The sequence below is a fragment of the Amblyomma americanum genome, chromosome 7, assembly GCF_052857255.1.
Source record: "Amblyomma americanum isolate KBUSLIRL-KWMA chromosome 7, ASM5285725v1, whole genome shotgun sequence".
NCBI lineage: Eukaryota > Metazoa > Arthropoda > Arachnida > Ixodida > Ixodidae > Amblyomma > Amblyomma americanum.
Window position 1 is genome coordinate 137,704,326 of NC_135503.1, and position 18,689 is coordinate 137,723,014.

The window sequence follows — 18,689 nt, forward strand, 5'->3', positions numbered from 1 at the left end:
TTCATTGCATAGAACCGTCGACTAGCCGGGCGCCAATCTCTTCGAATAGTTCAATTTTTGTGCTTTCCCTAATGGAGATCGCATTTAAGTTGATGTGTCTGAGGCCCCGCCCCTATGTTTTCTATCTGACTTCAAGCCATTTTAATTGCATAATGCAGCGCGGTGAAACAGCGAGAGCTATGCACGCCACTGCGACTCACCTGTGTCCAAATGGTCTCTTCGTCCTTAACTCCGTCCATCAATGGACCACCGCTGTCTCCATTGCATGTGTCTCCTGAAATTCACAGGGAATCACTGGTTGAATGGAGCTGTACCGGTAGTTTGACAAAACAGCAGCAAAGCGATATAGGTAACGCTGGTTTGACCTTTTATGCTATTTGCTACTCTGTTTTTCCATCTTCACTCATCTTCGTTGGTTGCATCAGTATCAATGTTAGCAAGGCCGCCATGAATTGTGCAAACAAAATCAGCAAATTGGTTTGATAGAACAGTACAAATACTGTCGATTACATTACCATAAATGATTGTAAGCTTTGAAATACTAACATCGCCACAAATGCAGTACAGCAAGGGACTGCGCTTCATTGTCAAAATACACCCTCTCGTTTTAACCTAGTGTGTCGAGGTGCTAAGCTTTTGATTATTTGATGGCGCTGAGCTCTAAAGTGTGAATTGATGTTATGTTACTTAATGGTTTGCAACTAAAGACTGGATGTAATCCTAACAAAATATCGATGCACGTAGTTCTGCCTCTGTTGGAAAAATTTTATGCGCCAGAACGGTATGCATTCAACTTTTTCCGCGTTTAGATAATTACAAATTTATGTCAGTTATCCCAATGTAAAAATCAATGAAGTTTGGTATATATGTGCGCTAAACCATTCATTGTACACCGATAAGAGGCCTTGAAGTATAAACAAAATCGCACGATACTATGCGATTGGACACCACGACAGCAGCGCTCACAAGCGCGGAATTCATGAACGTAGCCACGTTCAGTGCTGCCGCGGATGCCGCGGACAGAAAGACTAAAGTGCCCACTGGCGGCAAAACTGTATATATCACCTCTCACCAGCGAGCGTTCGCTGAGGACAAAGCACTGGAGTTACGGTTCCCAGTAGGTATATTCATGCCGTAACACTAGGCTCCGCTTCTAGTCTGTGGACAGCGGTTCACGTCATTGCCTTACAACGTAGTGCCTTGATTCTGAAATCGCCGATATTCCTGAATTTTCTGCAAGTTGAGTCCTTTGTCGACCTGGCGTCGAGTTCTTTCCAAACACTTAGCTCGCGACGATAGCGCGCTGCCAAAGTTTCCAGTATCTACACTCCTTCAGCCATGAGTGTCTCCTTCTTACAGCGCCATTTCAACACTTGGCATTCCTTTGGGGCGTCTGCTTATGCACCTCACAGCAGGGCGAGGTGACCGTGACCCTCTCACTCTGCAGAATACCAGGACTGAATCTTTACTGATGCCGATCGGAGTTTCCTGTGTCGTACCATTGTGGGTCACGTGGTGAAACTGAATCACTTTATCAATTTCTTCTTTCTTGCCGGGAGTTTGTTTCTCTGCGAAGGACTTGCTTAGAGATACCTCTCGCTCGATTAATGCTTACACTTTGTGCTCTGGTTTTCCAGTCGTTAGGTGCAAGCGCCGCGCGATATGTTCTGAAATCATTGTGAGATTTTCTCCATTACGATATCATTGCGTCAGGGAGATTTTTCTTTTAGCTAGAATTTTGTAACTTCTATCCCTTTTACCTGAAAAGTTAACCACTGACTGCTTAACTTAACTAAGTTAACTTGTCTCTCCTTTTTGAATTTGCAGCCCATCCCGGAGAATCCCCCACTATGGGCATGTGCCACTCCAAAAGAGGCCAGCACAAGCAACAACCTCTAGTGCACAGAGCGAGGTCCATGCGCGGCCTGTCAGAGTTCGGACTGTCGTTTTGTTAGCTGTTCACTGTAAATAACTTAAGTCTCAAGTGTTTGCAACGCGCCTTTCCGTGCGATAACGCACTTCTAGACACACCTCCTTCGATAGGGGGAACAATTAGCAGCAGTACTTGTAGCACACCCACTCATAATTTTTCAATGGGTCCACTCTAAAACAGCCTTGAGTTAGACTCATCACTTTAACGGCATAACGTTACTACCGGACGGAGCAAGACGTGAGATTTTCAGCTGCGAAAACTTTCAAAGTGGATGTCACTTGCCCCGGAATGACATTCCTATAACGCTACACCTGTAACACAGACCAGCTGCAAGTATGGACAATTGCCGATGACACTGTTTTACTTCTCTATAACTAAGGCCAGTGGCAAGAACTTGTACTTTAGCAGCTCAACAATGTTTTGTGACTCGCCGGGCACCTCTGGAAGAAGAAAACTTAAAATGTTGCGGTTTGTGTTGCGTCAGCGTCCGCATAGTTTATGGCAGGGGCGGGGTTTAACTGAAGGTGTCAGTATAGGCCCGCCAATTTTGCACTCAGTGAGCGCGCTCTCATAGTCTGATACTAGACTTTCTATATTGTGACATGTTTGGAAGAAGGGCCACTTGCTAGAACGTAGAGCAACGTGTTACACATTGCGCGTTTTGGCAATGCTACCTCTGTTCCTACAGTGATTGAGTCGTCATCAAACCTGATGCGAAATTTCAATCAGTGGGCCGACGAAGGGGTGCCTTTGAAAATGTGTCCTGTTCTGTCTTGTTGCACTAGAGGTACACGGCGATCGAGACCATGAGACAGGTGCTGTTTGCAGGGAAGGAGGTTCTGCAGGCAAGCTGCCACGCACATAGTTCGCTAGTGAGCCAAACGCAACTAGATAAAAATTTGTGGAGAAGATTTCGGCAAGTACTAATCGCGTAACGAAAGTAAAAACAGCGCTAAATTTTACACAAACCACACAGAAAGACCAAACAGGACGGGCACTGACTTTAACTTTGTTTATTGAAAGCCACATGTTGCATATATATAAATAGCCCTAAGAAGGTGAGCGCATGCGCATTTCTTACATGATAAGAAAAAAGAAAAAGAAAAGAACACACTAAGGAAAAAACTACTCAATATCGCGTATTTTTTAGCAATGTATGCTCACTTTCTCGTAGGGAGATAGAAATGGTGCTGACGCACATGCCACCTCTTTCATTGATAAAAAAGGCTTCTGCCAGCTCGCGAGGTAATCTATCTTTACTTAGAGTTTTGATCTCGCCAAGGCGTGGTTCACAGTTTTTTTTTGTTTCTATCAATGCAAGAGCGGCAATGGGTGGGTAGGGTTTCGGACGAATCTGATGCGTTCCCTAACGGCCTTTTGTGCTCTCCAGCACGCTCGTTTACGCAGCGTCCCGTCTGACCGACGTACACCTTGCCACATGTAAGGGGAATCTCGTAGACCACGCCCGTGGCACACCTTACGTAGGGCTTCGAGGGCTTCTTTCCACACCCAGATGTAGCTTTGGCACCACTGCTAACGTTGGGGCACATCTTGGCCAATTTGTAGCGGACGGAGAAGACCATAGGAACTCCGTGCTTGTTGCCAACTCATTTTAAAATGTGGGGCACCTTGTGAATATACGCTATCACCACAGGTAGGGCTTCGCCAAAATCTTTCCGGCGTTGCCCCTTTGGCTTACCCTTAAGTTTCTGGAGCAGTGCCTCAGTCACGACAGCCAAGACGTGGTTAGAGAACCCTGCTTTACGCAGTCTATTCACCTCACCCTGTAAGCTCGGCCGCATCATGTGAGAGCACGACTTGATGAGTGCTGATTCCATTGAAAGGGTGGCAATATCCCTCTTAACAGTTTTTGATTGAGGCGAATGAAAAGGTAAAAAACTTTCTTGGTCCTATAGGATGGTAGCGCCAGCAAACACTTCCGTCCCCCAGCTTAATATTAAGGTTCAAAAACTGGAGGCAGTTCTGTTCAGGATGCTCAAAAGTGAAAGAGAGCCCCTTCCCATGTTGTGCGAACATTTCTAAAATTTTGATGGCAGTCTCCTCGTAGCGGCCTGTGTCATGCATCTTGACAATCACTAAAAAATCGTCAACATATCTAGTAATCTTTAGGACAATTCCATCGTTAGTTGGTGACGCCAAAATGTTGTCAATGGATGCGCGAAAAATGTTACATACGTCACGTGTCCAACCCCTTTTCTACGAAAAATTCTTTCGATGTAGCCGGCGTGTTGGAGAGGGAAAAGCTGATTGGTTACGCATTCTTTATAGATGTTGTAAACCTTTTTTACTCTGTGCCCCATAGTGACCTGTTCATTTCTGTTCGTCAATGTATAGAATCATGCGGGACTATTGCATTTCAAAACAAGGCAGGGGTGATCGTTGACAATCTTTTGTCTCATTTAGAGTTTTATCTTAAGTCCACCTTCATCCAGTTTGACAACCGGCGGTTCCTACAACGCCAGGGCATTTGCAACGGTTCATGTGTCGCGCTAGTTTTATGTAACATTTTTCTCGCATCCACTGACAACATTTTGGCATCACTAACAGACGACGGAACTGTCCTAAAAGATTTTTCGATATGTTGACGATTTTTTAGTGATTTTAAAGCGACATGACACAGGCCGCTATGAGGAGACTGCCATGAAAATTTTAAAAATGTTCTCACAACATGGTAAGGGGCTCTCTTTCAATTTTGAGCTTCCTGAACAGGACTGACTCCAATTTTTGGACTTTAATATTAAGCTGGGGGACGGGGGTGTTTGCTGGCGCTACCTTCCTAGGGCCAAGAAAGATTTTTTACCGTTCGATTCGGCTCAATCAAAAACTGTTAAGAGGGTTATTGCCACCCTTTCTATGGAATCAGCACTCCTCAAATCGTCCCCTCACATGATGCTGGCGAGCTTCCAGGGTGAGGTGAATAGACTGCGTAAAGCAGGGTTCCCTGACCACGTCCTGGCTGCCGTGACCGAGGCACTGCTGCAGAAACTTAAGGGTAAGCCAAAGGGGCAACGCCGGGAAGATTTCGGCGAAGCCCAACCTGTGGTGACAGCGTATATTCACAAGGTGTCCCACAATTTAAAATGAGTCGGCAACAAGTACGGAGTCCCCATGGTCTCCTCCGCCCCCTGCAAATTGGCAAAGATTTGCCCCAAGGTTAGCAGCAGTGCGGAAGCTACATCTGGGTGTGGGAAGAAGCACTCGAATTCCTACGTAAGGTGTGCCACGGGCGTGGTCTACGAGATCCCCCTTACATGCGGCAAGGTGTAGGTCGGTCAGACTGGACGCTGCGTAAACGAGCGTGCTGGGGAACACAAAAGACCGTTAGGGAACGCATCAGATTCGTCCAAAAACCTACCCGCCCATTGCCGCTTTTGCAATGATAGAAACAAAAAAAAACTGTGAACCACGATTTGACGAGATCAAAATTCTATCTTGAAGTAAAAAAAGATTAGCTCGCGAACTGGCAGAAGCCTTTTTTATCAATGAAAGAGGTGGCATGTGCGTCAGCACCATTTCTATCTCCCTACGAGAAAGTGAGCATATATTGCTAAAAAAATACGCGATATTGAGTAGTTTTTGTCTGAGTGTGTTTTCTTTTCGTTTTTTTCTTATCATGTAAGAAATGTGCATGCGTTCACCTTCTTAGGGCAATATATATGCACTAATTTGGCTTTCAATAAACATTGTTGGAGTCAACGCCCGTCCTGCCTGGTCTTTCTGTGTGGTTTGTGTAAATATTAGCGTTATTTTTACTTTTGTTACACAATGTTACACCAACTAGCCCAGCAAGCAGCACTGTTAGCACTAATCGTACTAGAAAAGCCTTGAAAAAAGCATTTTTGACCAGTATACCTTTTATAACCTCAATGTTTTCATATATTACAAGATTTCACTGTAATTATCAATATAACCGCCGATCACCAGACGGCGGCATTGCATTTTTTTCCGAATGAGTTTTTAGGTACGGCCACAAGCATTCTCCACTGATTTTAGTGGCAGTCTTAACTATTTTATGCGATCGGTAAAAAGTCATCAACGAGAAACTTTTTTACATATCAGAAGAATGAGCCATTACCTTCAACTTGTCCACAACAGTGTCTTGCATTTATACAATTCACAAATATTTAGTACAAGTATGTTGGATATGTTAAATTGCATCGGCAAGGCATTGCGTCGGGACAAATAAACACCGGCTTGAGGTAATTTTCAGTGTGGCTAAACTATTCTTCCGAATTTGTACATGACTAATACTGGTGTGAAAAACGCTGGCAATGAAGGCAGCTTTCTATTACAGATGTATAGAGTGGATCACACTTGTCTAGGGCGTTCGAGCGCTGTGCTGTGGAGCAAATGAAGTGAAATAATTTCGCAGCTGCTTTGCAAGGAGAAAGTCGCTTCTGCCTGTGCGGTTCACAGTTGTATTCGGCTGCTCTCCAACGCAAGCATATGCAGTACATGTCAATACCTGCTTTAGAATTTCGTTTTATTTCTCCCGGACAGCACCACTCAAACGCTGTAGACAATTGTAATCGACACTGCAATCAGCGAGTTTTCTTGGCAAGAAATTCACCCAGCTCCTGGTTCTCTTTGAAATGGTGGCAAACTTACCTTTAACCGATTTGGCGCATATCAGGCCTTGCTCAGGATACACTTTACCCGGGTGGCCCTGCACGCTTTTGTTGCACTCATCTCGCGAGCCGATCTCCATCTTGAGTTGCATCAGACTGTCCGTGGACTTTAGATTGTTAGCGGTGTCGGCACCCCAACCAATGACAAAGGCCGTCTTTCGTTTTACGGAGCTATTCTTGCCGTTTTCCTCTGCAGAGAGAAATATACATCATCAGACATATTTTCTTCCCTGTAAATCAAGACATGTGATGGTAGACAATAGGTTTTCTTTGCGATGAGGCTCTTCAGGCGAATAATAAAATGTAGCAGCTTGATCTAACAAGTCTCTTCTCCGATACAGACTGACGCATAAGGCATGCAGTCCTGACTGTGTAGACTAAAAAATAAAAGAACCACACCTGCGCGGTCAAATAGTGCGACGCAGAGGATTTAGACGCGGTACGCACAGGCCTATAAATGCATTATCGATTGATTGGTTGGCATTTTGCAAAATCGATTATTTGCGCCGTTCAAGTTATGAGCGTTTGCCTTTTACTTCTAACCACCATGGCTGCATGGAGGTGCCTCGACATGAAACATAGAGACAGCATCTGAAGCTATGATTTGGCTGAGAAAAGCGCACGCCGATCAAATGAAACAGAACACTGGGCAAGTTGGAACGGATTCATTTTATAGGAGCGGGATACACAGCACGAACTGGAAGAAACAAGAGACGACACGAGCGCTGTCTAACAACTGATTTCCAGAAGGGTTAGATATATAGGCACCAAACACAACAACCAAAACAAAAAAAACCGACCAGTAACCGCGATAGCGATAGCGCGCAGCGGGAGGTGGATCGCATCCTCTTAACAAAGCGAACCAGCAATCATAATACATGGCAAGCACCTGCTATCCCTCGGTCGTCACACATTCCCCGAGAGCACGAATATCTTTTTTCCGCGAGATTGATAGAAGGCGAAGCGAGACATGTGTCTGACTCCTGTATTATCAGAAACGCCTCAACTGACTCCCTGCAGGTCAAATCTGGGTGACTGAACAAGATATTTGTCCTGTCGAACTGGGGGAAACAATTCTTACATATCCGGCAATGCACAGCAAGGTTAGACAGAAATGTACCTTTTACTGAGCTGCGCTGTTCAAACAGCCGCTGGATTGTTCAGCGGGCTGTTCGGCGGATGCACGTCTTACCGCAGGAAAGCGGGACGGAATAAACCACTCACGTGTCGCAGTCGACGCGAGCATCTTTTCTGTTGTTAGACAGCACTCGGTTCGTCTCTTGTTTCTTCCACTTGTATCACGGTGCTATAAGATGACTCAAATGAGCGATGACTACAGATTCCAGCGTAAAACTACCAGCATTCTTGTGCATTAGTGCTCAGGAGGAGGAGGAGGAGGAAAGGCAGTTAGGTTAGCCAGAAGAATAACCAGTTTGCTACCCTGCACGGGGGAAAGGGGTGAGGGGAGAAAAAGAAGGCCGTCACCGTCTGGAAGACGTTGAAGTAACGAGTGTTAACTGCTATGTTTACTAGACGAAGAAAGTGACGAAGAACGCGCCCGTTGTCCAAGTCACAGCGTTCAGTAAAGTCACAGCCTGTCATGCAGGCCAGAAGTCCTCAAAATCGGAGCAGTGTCCTGGAGGCCTTCAGCGCCGACGATCGCCGCGGCCAGTGGCTTAGAGTCGTCGTTTCTGTCAGTGGGCCTTTCGGCGCCGTAGGCAGGGCATTCTCAAAGATGTCGATATAGTCTCATCACGCCCACAGATGGCACATGCGAGGCTATCAGCCATACCTATTAAGAAGGAGTAATGCTTTGTGAAAGCTACACCATGCCACAGGCGACACAACAAAGTTGCTTCACATCGTGGTAGGCTGGATGGAACCCGAAACTTCAGATCTGGGTCCAAGATCTTAAAACGGGAATGCGAGAATTTGCCTGAATTCCACGCGGCAAGCGTGATGTCCCGCGACAATAGCCTAAGCCTACCCGCTTCGTTGGCTCTCGAGATAGAGATGGACACACTCGCCCTCATGGTGAGCCGTTCGCGCGGCCTCGTCGGCGCGGTGGTTGCCTGCGATGTCGCTGTGTCCTGGCAGCCATTGGTAAACAGTATCGTGCCCGTTAGTGATGGCTGTGTGGTGGAGCTCTCGGATTTCCGCGAAAAGTTGTTCATGGGACCCATGACGAAGAGCAGATTGTAAGGCTTTGAGGGCTGCTTTTGAAGCAGTGAAAACAGACCATTGCTGGGGTGTTTCTTCACTGATATGCTCAATGGCGACACGAATAGCAGTAACTTCTGCACCAGTCGATGGAGTCCGGTGTGATGTTTTTACTTTCTTAACTATGGTACTTACGGGGACGACTACGGAGCCCAAAGAACTGGAAGGTGTCACTGAGCTATCGGTGTATACGTGCAGTCGGTGTCCGTGTTTCTCATGAAAATATTTTAGAGTGGTCTGTCTTAATGCTGTAGACGATAAATCACCCTTCTTTTTGATGCCCGGTATGGAAAGAAGCATACGAGGTTGGTGCAGACTGCATAATGGAGAAGACGGTCTAGAGGCTGGTACAAAATAGGCTAGTAGGAAGCCGCGATGGGCATCAATAATTTTCGCAAACGATGTACTCGGCCGGCTAGCAGAAAGACTGGCAAGATGGTGTGCGGGAATCCGAGACAGGGGACGAATATGCGCTCTCCAGGCTTCGACTGTAACATAGGCATTCTCTGGATTCTCCTTAGCGATAAGTACTTTTGTGGCTGCAGACGCGCATTTTGGCAGTCCTAGGCACGCCCGCAGAGCCTGAGCTTGAAGACTTGGTAGACACCGTATGTTAGTTTTCCTCAAATTTCCTTGTGCAGGCATGCTGTAGCGAAGGAATCTTAGGAATAATGCGGTGTACAGCCGGAGCATCGACTGCAATGATGCTCCCCATGACTTCCCTCCGAGAAAGCAGAGAACGTGAACGATCGATGTCAGTCGCCTTTTCATGTACGAGACATGTGGGCTGCATGTCAGATTATGATCGATGATTACTCCAAAGAAGCGATGGCTTCTTTCGTAGGCTATTGGTGACCCATTTTTGCTTAAGAATTAATGGACGTCCTCTTGCGTGTAAGGGCAACAAGGGAACATTTTTCAGTAGAAATCTCCAGGTCTTGCAGGCAGAGGTAGGCCGTAAGAAGGCTTGCCGCCTTTTGAAGCGTTGCTCGGACGTGTAGTCGCGTAACTCCTGGTGCCCAGATACAAATATCGTCTGCATAGACTGGGACTCTCGCCGACTGTGGTAGTGCATCGATAAGGCCTCCAAGCGCAAGATTAAAAAGCGTTGGGCTAAGTACTCCACCCTGTGGGGCCCCACAGGAAGTAAAATGTGAATATGTTGGTCCGTCTTCAGTATGCATAAATAGTTATCTATTTGGATAGATAACTGCGTATCCAGCAGAACATGCGACCACCAAGTTCTGCAGCTACCAGAGAGCCCAAAATAGCTTGATGAGTGACGTTATCACACGCCCCTTTAACACCCAGAAACAACGCCGCGGTAAAGCGCTTCAGATGCTTCTGATGTTGAACTGATGACACCAGGCCAATCACGCTATAAATAGACGAACGTCCACGCTGAAGCCTGAACATTACATCTGGGTATTTGGTAGCCCTCCAGATACTACTTAATTTGCGTAAGTACCATGCTTTCTATTAGTTTTCCCACGCAAGTAGCCAATGCGATTGGACGGTACGATGCTAGGTCAGACGGCGATTTTCCGGGTTTAAGAACTGGAATCAGACGACTTAATTTCCACGCGTCCGGAACTGTGCCTGAACACCATGATGAGTTGAAGTGGTCTAAAAGAACACACCGAGCCTCCTGACCAAGGTTTGCAAGTGCAGAGTATGTTACTCCGTCGGGCCCCGGTGATGAAGATCGTCTGCAACCGGCCATGGCGGCGTCAAGTTCTTCTATGGAGAAAAGAAGGTCCACTCGCGAATCTCTACATCTAGGCACTTCGCAGCATTCAGAGAGTTTTGGATGGGTTCCTGGGACCTGCTATTCTTGCGCAAAAATCTTCACCAATCTCCGCTTCGCTACGTCCTTGGTGAAGTGCGAGAGACTTGAATGGTTGAGCTGGTGAGATGTTCGTAAACCACGCACCACACTCCAGATGCGTGAGAGAAGATTTCGGGGATCTAGTGATTCACCGTATGCCTTCCGACGGTCAGCCTGCAAGATTTGAATTCTGCGCTGGATTTTCTTCTGCGTGCGCTTTGCATCTCCTAAGTTGAGCAGCGAAGGAGGTCCCGTCCAGAGTATCTGACTTTAGGACCTCGCTTTGTATTCCAGTGTTTTCTAATCTTGTGCCCTAAACATGCAGAAAACAAACCTTGAAGCTTGAATTTTGTGCTCCCGTATCTTCTCTCTGCTCTTCGTTGAAGTGATCGGAGCTGCTCGAAGCTGCTCAGGTCTATTCTTTAGGAAGTGTCAGCGCGCGCTATACGGAAACAGAAGTGCTATGCTCAGTTTCTTAGCGTACAGTTTCAAAAATGACATAGCAATAATGACTGCATTCTTCTCGCAGGCTTGCTCACTAATTGTTGTAACAAAAAACATTCACAGGATGCCCAACAAGGGCGGTTCAGAGTGTGTAATTGACGGCTGAGCTACAACTGTTGAAGGATTTAAATTTGTTACATATGGTGAAGAATTTCAGAGCGACAGGCATAAATGACGTTCTTCGACTAGCGCTTGACACTAGTCCGCAGCTCCAGGCGCGGCCGGGTCCCCACCGCTGAAGATGTCTGGCAGCGAGTCTCGTAGCAGCAGACGCATACCGAGCGTGCCACATTCTTTCGTTCTAGACACCTATACATCCTCCTTCGACAGTAACCGCTATCCGCTTGAGGCTTTCCTCTACTCGAGCCATTCCTTCCTTCTTCCATAACCACCCTACGGATGGTTCTCGCGGTAACCATCTTCAGGACACAGACTCGTCCGCTCTGTGCGCTATCTCTTTCCTCCTTCCATGGCACCCAGCCTCCGAATGGCTTTCATGGCAACCATCCTCCGGTTGCACATTCCTCCGTAGTCACCGTACCCTCCTCTCTCCATGATAAGCGCCTTCCAGTTACGCATTCCTGCATACTCGCCATACGTTCCTTTCATCCTTCGGCTGGTTTGAGTAGTAACTATCGTGCAGTTATGCATTCCTCCGCCTTTGCTATGCACTCCAACCACGATGACCGTTCTCCTTAAACAGCAGCCAGCGGGAGGTTCTGACGGCAGCCATTCTCCAGATTCGCATTTACGCTGTATTCTTAACCTTCTTTTACGGCAAGCACACTTTGGCATGGCTCAAATGGTCACCAACTTCTGGTTACACATTCCTCTAGTCTCGCTTTACTCTCAGTCACCATATTGTTGCAGTCCGCTGAAAGCAGCGAACATAAAGAGGACACGTACAAGCGCTGACTAGAAACTGGTGACCGCTTAGTGGTTCAGTGGTTATGGTGATCGGCTGCTGACCCCAAGGTCGCAGATTCCGTTGTGGTCGCGGTGGTCCACTCCCAAAGAGGCGAAGTGATCGAGACCTATATACTCATTGAGGTAGGAGCAAGGTACGTTGATGCTCATATATATAAGCGAAGGCCTCAGTTTATTCAGGTGAGCCGTGGTTGCGCCAGATGGTGAGCCATTAGCTCAGGTCTATATAAAAAGTCAGTAATGTCGTGAAGATGACGAGCGCAAATGGTGCGTTGCGTATGTTAGAGCAAAGCGGACAATGCCACTTCCTCTTGAGTGCCACTTGCGATGTTCACCAGTGAGAAAATATCATTGGCGATTCGGAGGGGAGTCTCACAGTGTTGAAGATATCCACCGCAACTAACATGTGTACTTGGGAAGGAAGAGGGGAGAAGAAATCTCCACAAAAGTTCCACACACTATGTAGAACCACTGCACTAACAAATGCACAGAAATACTTTGTATATCACGATAAAATTTAGTGGCCGGAATCAAGTTATAGATCCTCACTATTGTACGTATCAAAGGTCTATGGAGTAGTGAGCTATCCAGTAGTGAGCACAGCGCTTATAGCATGCACTTGTTAGGTACTTGAACACAGGATGTACTATTGCGATCAATATATTACAGGACGCAATATCTCGGAAAAAAAATTCTACTGCAGCTCTACCTCGCGACTTAGCGGCGTCATATTTTTGCCAGCAAATTGAGCGTGGTTGTGCCTTCAGGGCATTTCAGAGGACTGGATTATGTATCAGATGTGGCTATCAGTCCAGCTGCCCGATAACGTGCCAACCCCCTATCTTCATTTTCCTTTTATTCGCTGCAGCCGCAGATATAAATTCATGCACAATAAAGTGCCAGGAGTCTTTCCTGATCTAGGCTACCGATGTGTCGTGTCTCTGCATGAAGCGAGCGATACATGGTGCCAGAAGTGGGCCCGTTTTCTCAGCTGGATTATTTCGGCGGCAAAGCAATGGGCATCGTGAAACCGCCGGGGCCCCTTCCGCTGACTGGAACTTTTAAAAAAACTGGCTAGTATTCAAGCTGAAGCTGCAACTGTTCCTGATAGCGACATCGATCGCCTGCCCAAAGTCAGCAGCGCTCAAAGCTCCTATCCTTCTAAGCGCGGCCGGCGACGAAGCACTGGACATCTACAACAACTTCAGCTTCACGACAGATGAGTCCACAGATAATTACAACATGCTGCTAAAGAAATTTGACAGTTACTTCCACGAAAAAGAAAACGAGCTCTACGAGACACTTATTTCGTATGCGGGTTCAAGGTGAGTCCGGACCATTTGAGCCCTGTGCACTAGACCTCAGAACGCAAGCTCAGCTCTGCAATTTTGGTGGCCTTGAAGAATCCATGGTACGAGACCAGATTGTTTTCGGCGCTAATATTACAGTGCTCAGAGAAAAGATACTGCGAGATAAGAGTCTCAGATTTCAGAAAGGAAAAGAAATGTATAAGGCAGCCGAGGTTCCCGCGCAGCAAAATGCTACCTGGTCCAAAGGAGACGTACACTTTGACTACGCCGTAAGAAACCAGCCTGGTAAAGAAAGGCGGATTTGTTGTAAGCAATGCAACCAAACGCACGCGCCGCGACTATGTCCAGGTTACGGAAAGCGCTGCTACACTTGCAACAAAATTAATCGCTTCTCGTTATGCTGCAGAAATTACGAAGTCAACCAAATACAAGAAGATTGAAACTGATGAAAACTTGCACTTGCAAATTTTGGACCTCAGCATATGTGGTGTCAACAGGCAAGCAGGGCTAGATTGGACGATGCAAGGCCAGATTGTCGGATGCATCGACAGTTTCAAAGTTGACGCGGCCTCCCAGGCAAACCTTCTTCCCCTCAACATCTTACGACGAATCTGCAGTAAAACTCTCCTGTGAAACAGTACAGCGGTTATGACTGCCTACAATTGCAGTGTTATCAAGCACGTGGGTGTCCAACGGCATCACTGGTACTGAAGGGAGCGAAGCACGAGAAAAAATTTTTTTGTGACAAAAGGCCGACAAGCAAGCCTTGGTTTAAAGGTGTTTGCAATTTAGCCTCATGGCAACAGTTGCCGATGCCGTTAAGATGCAGGATGGACATGAAACACCCGAGAAAACTACCCCGCATCTTTTCAGTGGAACCGGCTGCGTGAAACGACAGTACAAGATGGTGCTACGGCCCGGTGCATCTCCAGTAATACAATCAGCTCGGGAGTAATACATAGCTCGCAAAAAGAATGGAAGCCTCCCGGTGTGCATGAATCCAAGAAAAATTAACACATCATGCGTGAGCACTACTCTATCTCCGGAAGTGAATATATTGAAGAACCGAGAACTGAGCGAGTTGGGGCATATTGAAGTAAAAACAGCGCAGCGATGATAGAAAAGAACTAATAAAGAGGCTTGTTGTTGTGGTTGTTGTTGTTACCGCTTGTCCTTCTTTATTCGTTCTTGTCCGTCGTCGCTGTGCTGTTTTTACTTCTTGAATATGCGGAGTGCGAATTGTCAGGGGCGCGACTGTTTTCCCGCCTTGGCCCCAACTCCGGCCTCCACCAAATACCATTAGATGAAGCCACACCGCGCATATGCACGTTTGCGACTCCGTTCGGCCGCTATCGATTCCTTCGGCTCCCTTTCAGGATTTCATCTGCTAGTGAGGACTTTCAGAAGACGCTCACAGAGATCTTCGAAGGCCTGCCAGGGGTATATGTCTATGCTGACGATGTAGTAATCTGTCGCAACAGCAAATAACATCATGATGAACGTTTGCGCGCAGCGCTTATCAGGGCAGAGGAAGGTGGTCTAACGTGCAACTGTGAGAAGTGTGCCTTCGGTGTGAAGGAAATATATAGCATTTCTTGGCGACGTCATGGGTGAACAAGGCATACTGCCGACTCCTGATCTAATTTCAAGCATTCGAGCTATACCGCTCCCGAATACAAAAAAGAAAGGACGCCACCGTCTGGAAGACGTTGAAGAACCAAGCGTTAGCTGTTTGGCTTACTAGAATTGATATGAATGAGATTAAAGGGAGGCACAACCATGTCTTTCAAACACACTGTGGTAGTGAACGTATCGGCGAAACGAGCGCATCTGAGACGAGCTCCTGAGGGAGACGGCTCATTACGGATGGATGGATGGATGGAACATAAGAGCACCCCCCTTGAAACGGGGTGGATTGTCACCATGCTCGGCTACGCGTGCACGCATGGCACCTAGTGGAGCGATCGACGCCTAGTGCCATCTATCAGAAAAATTATAATGGGTGGGTACACAAGGGATAGGAGGGCACAACCAATTTTGATGACTGCCATCTTGGATTCGAGGAAGCGAAACTATGCCGCCATTTCGTCTCCTGACGTAATACTGAGAAGAGCAGGGAGAAATGAAAATGAAGTGCACAACCAATTTTATTGACCGCCATCCTTGATTTGAGAAACCGAACTATGCCGCCATTTCGTCCCCTGACGTCATATGTGGGTCCGTCTGTCTGTCTGTCTGTCCGTCCGTCCGTCCGTCCGTCCGTCCATCCATCCATCCATCCATCCATCCATCCATCCATCCATCCATCCATCCATCCATCCATCCATCCATCCATCCATCCATCCATCCATCCATCCATCCATCCATCCATCCATCCATCCATCCATCCATCCATCCATCCATCCATCCATCCATCCATCCATCCATCCATCCATCCATCCATCCATCCATCCATCCATCCATCCATCCATCCATCCATCCATCCATCCATCCATCCATCCATCCATCCATCCATCCATCCATCCATCCATCCATCCATCCATCCATCCATCCATCCATCCATCCATCCATCCATCCATCGGCAGCAGACCCCACGTAATCTCGAAACGTGATCAGTAAGAGCTAACGCTCTTAAAATGCAGTACGCAGAATTCTTGGAGTCAGCTATTTCCGCCGGTACGTACCTCGGCTGAGCGATAAAACGTCCCTGCTTCGCAGCTTGATGAAGGAGAACGTCGTCTTTGACTGGAGTTCAACTCATGAGCGCTAGTGGAATGAGGTCTGCGAAACATTAACAACGCCTCCTTTGCTGGCCTTCTTCGACGCGAAAGAAGAAACTAAAATTTCGGCAGACGCATCCGGGCTAGGGTTAGGCGCTGCATTGTTGCAGAGGCATGGAAGTGACTGGCGCCCAGTAAAGTACGCTTCGCGATCGCTGACTGATAGGGAACTACGGTACTCGCAAAATCGAGAAAGAAACCCTGAGCGTTGTGTCCGCATGCGAAAAGTTTCACCAGCTGTTATATGGCCGCAGGATCTTCATTAAAACAGATCACACACCTTTGCTGGTAATTTCGAAAAAGGCAATCGGAGATATGCCACCAAGGCTGCAGCGTTTCGTTATTCGTCTTCTTCGTTAGGACTACGAACTGCAGTTTGTTCCTGGCAAGGACCTGCTGTTGGCGGACATGCCGTCCCGTGCTCCTGCCCTTCGTGCCGTCCTGGAGTGAACCGAACCCCTCGACGTTCATACTGTGCAGTTCTTTCAAGCATAGTAAGCGCACCAGCAAAACGGTGCTTTCAAAGTGAGACTTTAGAAGACCCATACGTGAGCAAAGTCTAAGAACAGGTGACACAAGGAGCTAAGATTGAAGGAGAGTTAAGCCATTTGCAGCACAACTATCTGAAATTGATGAAATACTGCTGAAAGAATGCAGAATTGTCGTACCGAGGACCATGAGAGTAGATATACTGCAGAAGTTGCACGCGGGACATTTTGGACTGAATAAAAGTAAGGCCAGAGCTCATGGCCTGATCTTCTGGCCAAAAATGGGCAGTGCCATTGAAACGCTCATTCGAAAATGCAGCGGTTGCCAAAAGTACGTATACAAGTAAGCTTCTGAGATTTTTATGTTGTAGCCAACACCCAAGGTGCCACGGTACCGGTTGGGAATCGATCTCTTTAATTCACTGGTGACACGGACGTAGTGGTGTTTGATGCGCATTCCAACTTTTAAGTTGAGAAACTCGGTGCTACCACTGCGCGCGAAGTCGTTAGAAACGTTGCGAATATTTTCGCGCGGTACGGAATTCCTGCCTAAGTGTGTGCCGACAATGACCCTGTCACGAATCTCCCCGGAAAACACTCGGACCGAAAGAATGGACTAGACGATAGCTGTACCCACACAAACGCTCATTTAATACACCCTACGTGACACACACACACTAGAACACAAAACTAACAAAACTAACACAAAACACAAAGACTATAATATACGCACGAGAACACTGCTACCAGTGTCTCCTACTAGCGTTCTACTGTTAGTGGTCGGCGTTCGTGCTCATGGTTGGTTCGGTGCGGCTGCGGCGTTGTATGGATCCAGTAGCCGGCGCAGAGGCGGCGATCGACGCGCTTGGGCTGGCGTCGCTGGCGGCGTCGCTGGCTGCGTCGTATAAGCTCCCGGTCCAAGCGCCCGTGGAGGTGATGCCGGTGTTGTTGGCGTTAGGGACACCACTCGGATGGGTGGCAGCAGCGCTGGAGACACCCCTGACCGTAGCAGGTGGTTGCGTCCTCCGTTGACTCCCTGGAACGGGCTCAGGAACGGCAGGAAGTCCTCGAAGCGAAGCCGGAGAACGCGAGCTCACCGGAGCAGTAGCCGGCGTCGCTCTCTTCTAGCCGAAGCGTCCCTGACCCGCCGGAGCCTCCGCTTCGCTTTTCTTCCCCCCCCCCCCTCCCGTGCCTCGCTCTTCCTCACCCTTTTATAGCCTTGGCGTTAGTCCACGTGAGCCTTGTCGCCATCTTCTTCTTATTCTCTTCTCCACCAATTATCTCTCCACCTCACCGAATGCTTCTCCACCAACCATCTTTCTCCACCTCACCTAACACTTCTTCGTGTTCTTTATTCTTCGGTTAATCCACGTCGTATTCTTCACACCTCTTTCCCTTAAAATTTAATTTAGGCTCCTTAATATATGTGACAGACCCCCAGTTTCCTTCCCTAGGAATTCGCGGAGTTTGCACGCCGCTGTGACTTTGTCCATATTACTTCGAGCCCTGAATTTCCACGGTTGAATGGTTTGGCCGAGAAAGGAGTAGAAATAGTGAAGCGCATTACGAAGAAAACTGCAGGCGCTAGTCACGACTTCTGGATGGGTCTTTTATCCTATCGTGCGTCGCCATTAGAGGACAGAGAATCACCGGGAGAATTGTTGCAGGGTCGTTGGCTGCTCACCACTCTGCCTGAATGCAGCATCGAAAAGGAGCGCCCGGTAGACAAGCACCGCCAGTCGTCGAAGGGCACACTACTGTGTCCACTGCAGCAAGGAGACACGGTGCGGGTTCGTCACGGCCGCCAGTGGTCGCTTAAAGCGATATGGTTCTCCAGAAGGTGGCGTCACAATCGAACATCGTGAGAACGGACAGCGACCGTCTTCTAAGGCGGAATAGGCTACATCTGCTAAGAACCCAGGAATACAACGTCGTCGATTGCAGAGACGATGACGCGGACATCGGCCCCGAAGCAAGAAGGCCCTCAAGTCCTGGTATCGCCGACGGTCAGGGTGAGCCACGTGATGAATTTGCCACAAGCACTCAGCTC

At 47.7% G+C, this 18,689-nt stretch overlaps 1 protein-coding gene across 4 annotated transcripts in view; it reads right to left on the reverse strand.

Annotated features, from left to right (window-relative positions):
• LOC144096606 (complement factor B-like) overlaps nucleotides 1–18,689 on the reverse strand; it is a 227,044-nt gene that overhangs the window by 12,276 nt on the left and 196,079 nt on the right. For all 4 annotated transcript variants that reach the window (XM_077629415.1, XM_077629413.1, XM_077629416.1 and 1 more), the window contains 2 exons: nucleotides 6,563–6,772; nucleotides 201–274 (listed from right to left, as the gene is read on the reverse strand). In XM_077629415.1, coding sequence (XP_077485541.1) covers nucleotides 201–274; nucleotides 6,563–6,772 — 284 coding nt within the window. The remainder of the gene's footprint in view (nucleotides 1–200; nucleotides 275–6,562; nucleotides 6,773–18,689) is intronic.